The 12500-nt window shown below is 46.4% G+C and overlaps 1 protein-coding gene across 1 annotated transcript in view; it reads left to right on the top strand.

The window, feature by feature from the left end:
- Positions 1-12500, top strand: part of adgrl1a (adhesion G protein-coupled receptor L1a) — a 192964-nt gene that overhangs the window by 106294 nt on the left and 74170 nt on the right. The window contains exons 5-7 of the mRNA XM_063193185.1: positions 1521-1728; positions 7205-7469; positions 11430-11761. Of these exons, the coding sequence (XP_063049255.1) occupies positions 1521-1728; positions 7205-7469; positions 11430-11761 (805 nt within the window). The remainder of the gene's footprint in view (positions 1-1520; positions 1729-7204; positions 7470-11429; positions 11762-12500) is intronic.

The raw sequence follows: 12500 nt of genomic DNA, 5'->3' as shown, positions 1-12500 counted from the left end.
ATGCAGCGCTATGCTTTGCTTTCTTTCTTTCGTTCGTTCGTTCTTTCTGAGCACCAGGCAGCAGCCGCCTCAACGCCCCATTCATCATCGTCCCAAACCCCCCCTCGCTCCCTGCCCCCGCCCCCTCCTCGCCAGCAAACTCACCGTCCACTTCTGCAGATACTTCACAAATGAGCCTTTAGAAGTCTCTCATTTGAACTGTGCTCATTTTGGTCTCTCATGTCTTTCTTTTCTCCCCCTCCTCTTCCTCCTCCTCCTCTTCCTCTTCATCCTTCTCCTCTGTTTTCTTCTGTTCTTCCTCCTCTTCCTCGTCCTCCTCCTACTTCTCTTCCTCCTGCTTGTCCTTCTCCCCTTCTCCCTCGTACTACTGCTCTTTCTCCTCTTCTGTCCTATGCTCTTCTTCCTCTTCCCTCTCTTCTTCTTCCTCCTCTTCCTCCTCCTCTGTCCTTTGCTCTTTTCATCTTCCTCCTCCTCCTCCTCTACCCGCTGCCTTTTATTTCTACCCTTCCGTTTTTATCTACCTGTCCTTCAAAATCTAAACTCTTGACCCTCCTCTTCCCTTTCTGCCCCACTCCCACATCCACTCCTTTTCAATTCCCGTGTTTATGCGTTACTTTGACTTTTTTCTCTGCTTTCCTTTACTCCTGGTTAACCTCTTTTACCTCCTCTCTCTCTCTCTCTCTCTCTCTCTCTCTCTCTCTCTCTCTCTCTCTCTCTCTCTCTCTCTCTCTCTCTCTCTCTCTCTCTCTCGTCTATTCTCCTGCTGTTCCCTGCTCTCATCTATCTCTGCCTGCTGTCTCTTTCTCTACCTTTGACTCTTTCTTCTGCATCCCCCTCTCCTCCCCCCTCTACCTTACACTCTTTCACCCTGCTCTCCTCCCTCTCTCCTTTACCCCTCCTGTACCTCCCCCTCTCCTCCTCCTCCTCCCTCTCTACACTCCTCCTCCTCCTTTGACTCTTTCTCTCTGCATCCCCCCTCTACTTCACACTCCTCCCACCCTGCTCTCCTTCCTCCTTTTCCCCTCTCCACTCTGCTCTGCCTTTTTCTTCTCTCACTACATTTCCTTCTTGCTCTCCTCTTTTCCGTCTCTGCCTCCTCTCTCCTCTCCTTTCCATCCCTTTGTTTCTTATCTCCTGTTTGTCTCTGCCTCTACACTTCATCTTTTTCTTCTGTCACCTTTTTACTGTATTCTTTCCTCTCCACTTCTGCTGTTCTGTTCTACCTTCCTCTCCGATTCCTCTCCCTTCCCTCTCTCCTATCCTGCCTCTCTTCTGTCCTCTTTTCTTCTGTCCACTTCTCCCTCTCTGCTATCCTCTCCTCACCCTGCTGTGCTCCTCCCTCTCTCCTCTATTTCTCCTCTCCTCCCTCTCTCCTCTGCTCTATCCTGTGCTTTCCCTCTTCTCCTCTCCTCTCTACCCCTCCTGTACCTCCCTCTCTCCTCCTCCTCCCTCTCTCCCCTCCTCTCCGCTCCTCCTGCCTCTCTCCTCCTCCTCCTCCACTCCTCCTCGTCCTCCTCTAGTCTTCGTGTGTCCGGGCACGCTGCTGCGCGTGCAGGCGGCGAGCTCGCAGCAGGAGGCGGAGCATCAGTCGGGGGCGTGGTGTAAGGACCCGCTGCAGTCGGGGGACCGCCTCTACGTCATGCCCTGGACGCCCTACAGGACGGACATGCTGTACGAGTACGCCTCCTGGGAGGACTTCCGGCAGAACCGAGCCACCACCACCTACAAGTGAGCAAGCATTACAATAGGCCTACATTATATTAAATTACATTACAAGTTTATATGATATTACACTATATTACATAATATTATACTTTACATTGGGACTACATTACATTACATCAGTGACTCTCAAAGTGTGGTCTGGGGACCACTAGTGGTCCGCGACAGAGCTCAGGTGGTCCGCAAGGGGATTTCTACTTTTCCAAGACAAACTAGCAGCAGACTATAATTGTAATATTATTACAGAGCTAAATATAAGTCTCATTTTCACCATAATAAGTCAGGGTTTTAAATGTGAATAAGAAGTAAGTGATCTGCATCAAAATTAGCACCTGTCAATTCAGTTGACAGGTGGTCCTTGAACATTTTTGGGAGGACAAAGTGGTCCTCGATCTGAAAAAGTTTGAGAAACACTGACATGACACTTAGCTGACATGAAGTAGACTGTAGGAGTACACCTCCTGGGAGGACTTCCGGCAGAACCTCAACACCACCCCATAGAAGTGAGCCAGCATAACATGACATGACATTACATCACATTAAATGTAGCATTACATCACAATACGTTACATCATATCATAGGCCTACTTTATATCAGCCTACAATACATTACATGATACTTACAGTTGTGCTCATATGTTTACATACCCCAGCAGAATAAACGCTTTCTTCGCGATTTCTCACAAAATATGAAGGATTACACAAAACCTTTTTTTTCACTCATTGCTAGTGACTAGCTTAAGATATTTATTAGCAATATTCTGTGTTTACTCTTTCAAAAGCATGATCACAACCCAAACTACCCAAATGACCCTGTTCAAAAGTTTACATACCCTAGTTTCTAATGCTGAATATGGCCCTGTTTAACATCAGGGACCGCTCTAAATTGTTTGTGGTAGTTGTGGATAAGGCTCTTAATGTTCTCAGATGACAAAACAGCACATTCTTCCTGGCAGAATGGTTGTTTCTTATAATATTTTTGGGTGTCTTGCTGGAACCTCACATTTGAGGTTTCCCCTGAATGGCTCAATGATGTTGAGATCAGGAGAGTGAGACGGTCGCTCAAAAACTTCATTTTATTCTTTCTTTCTGAAGCTAGTGACGGGTTGATTTGGCTTTCTGTGTTGAAATATTGTCATGTTGGCATGCCCAAACAATGGACCATGTGCAGTTTCAAGGCTGATGTGTGTCAGGTTTCCTCCAGTATTTTTCACAGGGCAATGTATTCATCATTCTGCGAGTATGGATCAAAAGTATAATGCATTTGTAACTCAAATGTCCCCATGAAATCAGTGGTCCATGACCATGTTTCACAGAAGGGTATGGTGTAACTTTCATCATAGGCTCCATTGACTGTTCTCCAAATGGTACTGTTAATAGTGGCCTAAAAAAGTTCCATATTGATCTCATTTTTTCCAAATGACTTTGTCACAGGCATTTTGATGCTTCTCACTGTGCTATTTGGTGTATCATATGCAAAATAACATGTTTGCATTTTTGTGGTAATTGTGTGTAATTTTGTTGTCTTGTTGTCCTATATTTCACCTGAAGTTATTTTTTGGTTGTCCTATGCCTCCTGAACAATTTCCCTTGCAATGATCATTGCAATGCAATGATTCCCTTGCCCATTGGCTTGATTCCAACCAAACTCCTCATATTGCATTTCTGAATTGAAATTCCAACGGTGCCAACATGACAATATTTCGACACAGAAAGCCAAATCAACCCGTCATTAGCTTCAGAAAGAATAAAATGAAGGTTTTTGAGCGACCATCTCACTCTCCTGATCTCAACATCATTGAGCCACTCAGGGGAAACCTCAAATGTGAGGTTCCAGCAAGACACCCAAAGATATTATAGGAAACAACCATTCTGCCAGGAAGAATGTGCTGTTTTGTCATCTGAGAACATTAAGAGCCTTATCCACAACTACCACAAACAATTTAGAGCGGTCCCTGATGTTAAACAGGGCCATATTCAGCATTAGAAACTAGGGTATGTAAACTTTTGAACAGGGTCATTTGGGTAGTTTGGGTTGTGATCATGCTTTTGAAAGAGTAAACACAGAATATTGCTAATAAATATCTTAAGCTAGTCACTAGCAATGAGTGAAAAAAAAGGTTTTGTGTAATCCTTCATATTTTGTGAGAAATCGCGAAGAAAGCGTTTATTCTGCTGGGGTATGTAAACATATGAGCACAACTGTAACTGACATGAAGTATGAGTACGCTTCATGGGAGGACATTGGAAGTGAAACAGCATCACATTTCATTACATTAAACTTTACATTATATTATATTATACTATATTACATCATACTTTACATTAGGTTTACATTACTTATCTGACATGCTGTGTACACAAATGCATTCTGGGATGACTTCCGACAGAACAATGCCACCATCACATACAAGTGGAACAGCATAACATTGCACTATTACATTACACTTACACTTTATTAAATTACACTTTCTATTACATTGCATTACATAACATTACACTTTACATTGTATCATATTACACTTAGCTGCTGTGCCACCCAATTGAAAGACCATGCACTTAAAACATTAAATTACATTGCATTACACATTACTGGTTACATACATTTGTACACACTGATGGACCTATGTAATGTACTGTGTATGCAAAGTACACATATGTTTAGATTAGTTTAGTTTAGTTTATTTAGTTAAGTTCAGCAGGGACGGCCTAGACATCATCATGACTGCATTCCCAGGTCATATTGCGTATGGCTTATGGCCAACTTTATAGTGACAGTACGTTTATGCAGCTAAATGTAATCACTATTGCAGTCAAGAGCATGCATAAGCAGTTTGGAATGCTAATTATGAAGACATGATAACCATTTTAAATGAATTTGATATAAATAGATGTGAGTCATCATTACAATCCTCAGTACAATACAATAAAAATGCAATATAAATGCTATGTTGGTGCAATCGTCGCAGAAGCAGTTCCTGTAACCTTGAAGAGGGTACCGTAAGCTGTGCATTAAATCACACCGGACACCGAACTTCCATGGTACAGCAGGCACCATACACTACTGCAACTCATTTTGTTCCCTAACTTATTCCGCTTATGTTCGGTGTCAAACATACTCACCGTGCCCCTCTGGAATATAAAGAGACAGTAGGTGTATTAAGCGGCCACTGAATGAATATGAAAAAGGTGCACGAGGAGAAGCTAAAGCGGTGATAACTCAGCACAATTTACACCCCCTCCTCCTCTTCCTCATCTTCCTCTTCCTCCTCCTCTACTGCCTCATCTTCCTTCTTACCCTCTTCTTCCACCTCCTCCTCCTCTTCTTCCATCTCCTCCTCCTCCTCCTCCTCCTCCTCTTCCTCCTCCTCCTCCTCCTCCTCCTCCTCCTCATCATCATCTTCCTCATATTCCTCTTCCTAATCTTCCTCTTCCTCATCTTCCTCCTCATCATCCTCCTCCTCCTCCTCCTCCTCCTCTCCCTCCTCCTCCTCTTCCTTCTCCTCCTCCTCCTCCTCCTCCTCCTCCTCTTCCTCCTTCTCCTCTCTTCCTCTTCCTCCTCTCCCCCCCCCCCTCTGTGCTGACTACCTTGCTGTAGTCTATTGTCCTGTACTGCAGCTACAATAAATGAGAGATTACACTATTTATAACTTGCAGCAGTGAATAGAAAAGCACATTTTTAAGCCCATATTGTATTCTAGAAAGTATACTCTGTATATTGGATAATCAGAATGGGGCAAAGACACTATTGCCATTTAAAGAAGAAACTTTTACAGCAAGTTGTCAAAGTAATATGCCGTAGGTAGCCATACTGAGGTCTTTAACAAGTCTTTTTATCTGCAGCGGCATGGTATTCATGCAGTATACCTCCTGTGTGTGTGTGTGTGTGTGTGTGTGTGTGTGTGTGTGTGTGTGTGTGTGTGTGTGTGTGTGTGTGTGTGTGTGTGTGTGTGTGTGTGTTTCAGAGAGAGAGAGAGAGAGAGAGAGAGAGAGAGAGAGAGAGAGAGAGAGAGAGAGAGAGAGTGTGTGTGTGTGTGTGTGTGTGTGTGTGTGTGTGTGTGTGTGTGTGTGTGTGTGTGTGTGTGTGTGTGTGTGTGTGTGTGTGTGTGTGTGTGTGTGCGTGTGTGCGTGTGTGCGTGTGTGTGTGTGTGTGTGTGTGAATGTGGTCAGTTCTTGTACTGTCTGTTCTTTTCCACAAAGACAACTTGCATTGCATTACTTTACATTTAGCAGATTTTTTCAACCAAAACGACTCACAAACAGGACACCGTACATGCAAATGCAGAGTGTGCAGGGATACAGAGTGCCACAGATAACAAGTGGTACAGATCAAAAGAAAGCGCAGCAATATTATACAGATTGTTAGGGCTCTAAATTAGCACCAGCCAACCGGCCAAATACTGTAAAGTTTGGGTGGTAGAAAACACCAACTTACCAGATACTTCGACCAATTAGTGAGTGTGTGTTTGGCTAGCAAGGTCTACAATTTTGGCCGGTGATGAAAAAAAGTTAATTTAGGGTCTGCCTACAGCGTATGGAGGCAGGACAAAGTTAGTGCACACAGAGTGCATATAAGCCTAGCTACTTAAAAGACCACTTCAGTTAATTTCAATATGCTGTTGTATTGCTCACGTTACCCTTGATTTGTCAGTACGCGGTGATGCCACGGCTCATTTCGGCTCAGCCCTTTCCGAGACATGAGCTATTCTAATGGGGTCAGCTGTTTACATTGAAAACTGCTGCCCCCATTAAAATGACCAGGACCTTGGAAAAGGCTGAAGAAGAAGAAAAAAAACCTGAGGTACAGACAAGTCCAGTAGTAGTAGTGTGAGCATTACAACTGCATGTTGAAATTGACTGAAGTTGTCCTCTAACAAATGTGGCCTAAGTAAAAGTAGATAAAAAAAACCTGCCATCGTTTCCTTCCATCACAAGTAACTTAACTGATAAAAAATTGGTCTATAGAGCGATGTACCTGATTCTGGGCTGGATGGATACAATTTTTCGGGTTTTCTTTTTTAGGTTTTCAGTAACAATGTCTTGCCACCTTATTATGCACAATGGAATAACTGGTGTAATCGCTATGTAAGTGTACATGTATGTGCCAGTGTTGTGCTTACACCATGAATTTACTTCTACTTTACTGTGGCCACATCTGACAGTAACACCTGCACCCACACACGTCACCTCCCTCACTGCTCCTTTCTCAAGTTGCCGAACTTAGTGGACGGCACGGCACCACAGGATTCGTGGTGTACAGTACACAAACATTATATCATTACATTACAGTGCATTACACTTGGTTACAGTCCCTGGCTTAGGTTCCTTGCTCAAGGGCACTTCAGCCATGGCCTGCAGTAGGGAATTGAAGGGTGGGATTCGAATCTACAACCCTCCTATCTAATGCCCATCTAGTCAACCTTTAGAATATGGCTGCACAGTACAGTAACATCCTCCCTTCCTCACCTCCTCGTTTTCCCAGGTTACCGAACCGGGTGGACGGCACGGGCTTCGTGGTGTACGACGGCGCCGTGTTCTATAACAAGGAGCGCACGCGCAACATTGTCAAGTACGACCTGCGCACGCGCATCAAGAGCGGCGAGGCCATCATCGCTAACGCTAACTACCACGACACCTCGCCCTACCGCTGGGGAGGGAAGTCCGACATCGACCTGGCCGTGGACGAGAACGGACTGTGGGTCATCTACGCCACCGAATCCAACAACGGACGCCTCGTCGTCAGCCAGGTGAGAGAAAGAGAGAGAGTGCGTGCGTGCGTGCGTGCGTGCGTGCGTGCGTGCGTGCGTGCGTGCGTGCGTGCGTGCGTGTGTGTGTGTTAGGGATTGTTTTGGTCTGGACACAGCTAGTATTATTTCATTTTTGAATTTGATAGCCTACCGACCAACAGGAAAAAGTATTTCAGGGAAAGCAATTCCGTGTTCAGGGGCATGGAATTTTGACAAAATCTGTGAAACTGACACAGATTTTGTGTCCCAAAGATCTGTGTCCATTCCACGGAATTCTGAGAGATCAGGCTGGAGTGTTTGTGTTTATGTGTTTGTGTGTGTGTGAGCGTGAGTGCATGTTTGTGTGCATTCATAGGAAGCTACAGTGAGAGAGAGAGAGTCAGACAGACAGGGAGATAAAGACTGAGAAACAGGCAGTAAGATAGATAGATAATAGAGTCATACAGAGGAAAGGTGACATACAGTATACACACACACACACACACACACACACACACACACACACACACACACACACACACACACACACACACACACACACACACACACACACACACACACACACACACACACACACACACACACACACACACACACACACACACACACACACACACACACACACACACAATGACATCTAGACAGGGCAGGACAAAGAAACACGATGACTCTAGAGAAATATAAGAGAAGACACTAGAAGAGACAAACACACAGGCTGGAAAAGACAGTTTCAATGACATTTTATGACACCACCAGCAAGGTTTTTTTTTTGTTTGGGGGGGGGGGCATTGTTGTTTGCTATCAGCTGACCCTATGTCTGCCAATTCCTTATCTATAAGAACTGTCACTCACAGGCAGACACACATCCATGCATCTGTCGAAGACCTTCTGAGGGCTTGAGGATTTTCCTTCTTCTACCACCAGCAAGTTGATCATATGTATATCATATACTGACTGTGCTGTAGCTGTTCCCAACCTGGGGGTTGGGACCCCTGGGGAGATTAGGGGGATGGAGGGGGGATCACAGAATGGAACCATTTTAACGCACACAAAGTTTTGGAATATGGGGATGGGGGTCGTGAAAATATTATTAGGTCTAAAAGGGAGATCCCAGCAGAAAAAAAAATGGTGGGACCCAATCTGTACACATACATACTCTACATTGTATATTCTTATTTCCTCAAGAACCTCACAGTAGCATGAGCAGCACCTTACAGTATATTTATTATTCCCCCCCTTTGCTCTCCATTTGCCCTCTATAACAGAACATGTAACCTCTGACCCCTTCCAGAAAGACAAACACAGCTATAAGGTCATAGGTCAGCATATAATAAATGTCCCCACTTCCCGCTCATATAGTCCCCACTAACCCCCTTACAGTCACAGGGAAGCCAGCCGGGGGTAACTAGAAGGTCAGTTGTCCCAGGCCCAGGGAGAGGGGGGTGGGGAGCAGAATTGGGTTCTTATTAGATTGTATTGGGTGGGTGAGGCAGGGCCTTTCAGATGGCTTTGTCCTGGGCCTGGCAACGTTGTCAGGGGCCCTGTAGAGTTCTGACATGTGGATGGAGAGAGAGAGAGAGAGGAATGAAGAGGGGATATGGAGGGAGGTGTGGAGGGAGAGGAATGGAGAGAGAGGGGGTGTGGAGGGAGAGAGACAGGGATGACGAGAGGGATATGGAGGGAGAGAGAGAGGGAGCGATGGAGAGGGGGTATGGATAGGTGGTGTGGAGGGAGAGAGGCTTCTCTAGTAGCTTGTATAATGGCGTGATGATTTCCTGAAGCCTTTATTCAGTTGTCTCTGGCCCCGGGTCAACTTCATTCCATTTTGTGTGTGTAACGTTTTGAGGAGAACACGGAGGTCACAGCGTGAGGTGTGTGTGTGTGTCTGCGTGAGTACGCCGGTCGCAGCGGGAGGTGTGTGTGTGTATGTGTGTGTGTGTGTGTGTGTGTGTGTGTGTGTGTGTGTGTGTGTGCGTGTGTGTGTTTGTGTGTGTGTGTGTGTGTGTGCGCCAATGGCTGTCAGCCCACACACTCATCATCAGCTGCCAGCCACTCTTTCCTCGTTCTATCTCTCTCTCTCTCTCTCTCTCTCTCTCTCTCTCTCTCTCTCTCTCTCTCTCTCTCTCTCTCTCTCTCTCTCTCTCTCTCTCTCTCTCTCTATCCCTCCTTCTTTCCAGGCATCTGCTAGTGGCCGTGTTGTCCTACAGTGTGCTGTGCTGCTGCCCCACCTACTGTCCTGCTGTCATACACTGTGCTGTTCCTCCAACACGTTGTGGACTACTGTCACTACGTAGCCCCACCTCAGATAGACCTCCAAAAAACTGGCAGAGATGAAGGGAGGACATGGTGACACTGTGAAAGAGGCACAGGATAGATAGATAGATAGATAGATAGATAGATAGATAGATAGATAGATAGATAGATAGATAGATAGATAGATAGATAGATAGATAGATAGATAGATAGATAGATAGATAGATAGATAAATAGATAAATAGATAAATAGATAAATAGATAAATAGATAAATAGATAAGATACCATCCTATTACAGTATGCCTTGGACCCAGCTTCGAATCTGGTCTGAGGTCTTTTCCCGCTCCTTCCCCATCTCTCTCTCTCTCTCCACTCCTTTCCTGTCTCTCTTATTGTCCTATCTGAATGATTAAGGTGTACGGCAAAAGCCCAATAAAACATACATACCGGTAAATACATAGTACATACAAACGTACACAGATACAGGAGATAGTATTATAGTCCAAAATGTCACGAGCTGTTAGAGATGGTGTGACCGCTATTTGACACTATGTCAGATAAGTTATCTCATCTTTGCCATTTCAAATCCTGTATATGACCTGTACTGTACATATGGTGTTTGACAATAAAACTGACTGTGACCTTCTGATTTTCATCTCTCCTCCCTGCCCTTTACCCCCTCATTTCCTCTCCCTCTCATCAACTGTCCTGTCCTCATCACCTCTCCTCTCCTGTCCTCTCCTCTCTTCTCCTCTCCTCTCCTCCTCTCCTGTCCTCTCCTCTCCTATCCCCCCCCTCACCTATCCTCTCCTCTCCTCTTTTCTCCTCTCCTCTCCTCTCCTCTCCTCTCCTCTCCTCTCCTCTTACTCTCCTTGTCTCCTCTCCTGATTTCCTCTCATATCTCCTCTCTTCTCCCCTCCTCTCCACCACCTCTAAATAGTGAAAAATATCAATGTCAATATTTAATAGTACATTTATATAAATCCATATTAATATAAATCCAGAATATACAGTATAAAGTGAACAGTCAAATTAATAAGGGTTAGTGATGTGTGTAAAATTCTGCAGGTGGCTGGTGTAATTTCAAATCTGCAGCACTTATTCTACAAACACTGCTATTTTCGCGGTCCATGTGAACCTCTGGGCTTTAAACTGTACTGTACATACAGTATGGTGTTTGACTATAAAACTGACTGTGACCTTTTGATTTTCATCTCTTTTCACTGCCCTTTACCCCTTCATATCCTCTCCCTCTCATCACCTGTCCTCTCCTTTCCTTGTCACCTGTCCTTGTCACCTGTCCTTTTCTCCTCTCCTTTCTCCTCTCCTCTCCTCTCCTCTCCTCTCCTCTCCTCTCCTCTCCTCTCCTCTTCTCTCCTCTCCTCTCCTCTCCTCTCTTCTCCTCTCCTCTCCTCTCCTCTCCTCTCCTCTCCTCTCCTCTCTTCTCCTCTCCTCTCCTCTCCTCTCCTCTCCTCTCCTCTCCTCTCCTCTCCTCTCCTCTCCTCTCCTCTCCTCTCCTCCCCTCATCTCCTCTCCTCTCTCCTCACTACTATGACATAACATAACATAAGGACTATGACATAGCTATGACATAGCATAAGGCCTTTAGTAATGCACTACGACTTGGTCATTGCCACTCTGGTAAAAAGCGAATTTATAACACCGTCGTGTTAAGATATATTAACACTTCTATTTTTGCTATGCAGGTGAACCCGTACACCCTGCGCTTCGAGGGCACCTGGGAGACGAGCTTCGACAAGCGGCTGGCGTCCAACGCCTTCATGGCGTGCGGCGTGCTGTACGCGGTGCGCTCCGTCTACCAGGACGACGACAGCGAGGCGGGCGGGGACCTGATCCTCTACGCCTACAACACCAACCGGGCGCGCGAGGAGCCGGTGCACATCCCCTTCCCCAACCCCTACCAGTACATCTCCTCCGTGGACTACAACCCGCGAGACAACCAGCTCTACGTCTGGAACAACTACAACGTGCTGCGCTACCCGCTGGAGTTCGGCCCGCCCGACCCATCCTCTGGTGAGTGGAGAGAGAGGGACGAAGAGACAGGGGGAGGTAGAGAGAGCGCAATGAAGGAAAGAGTCTGGGGGAGAGGGAGGGGGAGAGCGAGAGGGAGTGAGAAGAAGGAGGGAGAAGCATACGACGTGCTGCGCTACCCACTGGAGTTCGGCCCGTCGGACCCTTCCTCTGGTGAGTGGAGAGAGAGGGGGAGAGAAGGAGATAGAGGAGAAATGAGGGAGGAATACAGGAGAGAGGGAGGAAGGGGGGAGGGCGTGAGAGAGAGACAGCGTGAGAGAAAGGGGGAGTGAAAGAGGGAGAGATAGAGGGGGAGGGAGCAGGAGAGAGGTGAGGAGGGGAGTGTGGAGAAGTAGGGAGGGAGAGAGGTACAACGTGCTGCGCTACCCACTGGAGTTCGGCCCGCCTGACCCATCCTCTGGTGAGTGGAGAGAGAGGGACGGAGAGAGACGGGGGGAGGGAGGAGGGGAGGGAGGATGGGAGAGAGGGAGAGGTGTATGGAGAGGAATGGGGAGAAGTAGAGAGAGAGAGAGAGAGGATGAGAGAGAAAGGGAGGGAGGGAGGGGGCAGAGCAAGGTAGAGGTCTGTAAATTAGGGAGTATGGGGGGGGTAAAAAGAGAGAGGTGAGGAGGGGAATGGAGGACAAGGGAGTGCTAAGGAGAGAGGCAGGAGAGAGGTGAGGAGGAGAGTGGAGGGGAGGAAAAAGGGAGGGTAAAAGAGCAGGAGGGGAAGTGGAGAGCTGAGAA

Source organism: Engraulis encrasicolus, chromosome 2, assembly GCF_034702125.1.
Source record: "Engraulis encrasicolus isolate BLACKSEA-1 chromosome 2, IST_EnEncr_1.0, whole genome shotgun sequence".
In the NCBI taxonomy this organism is placed as follows: domain Eukaryota; kingdom Metazoa; phylum Chordata; class Actinopteri; order Clupeiformes; family Engraulidae; genus Engraulis; species Engraulis encrasicolus.
The sequence above is the reverse complement of the archived record's forward strand: the minus strand, read 5'-3'. Positions and strand labels throughout refer to the sequence as shown.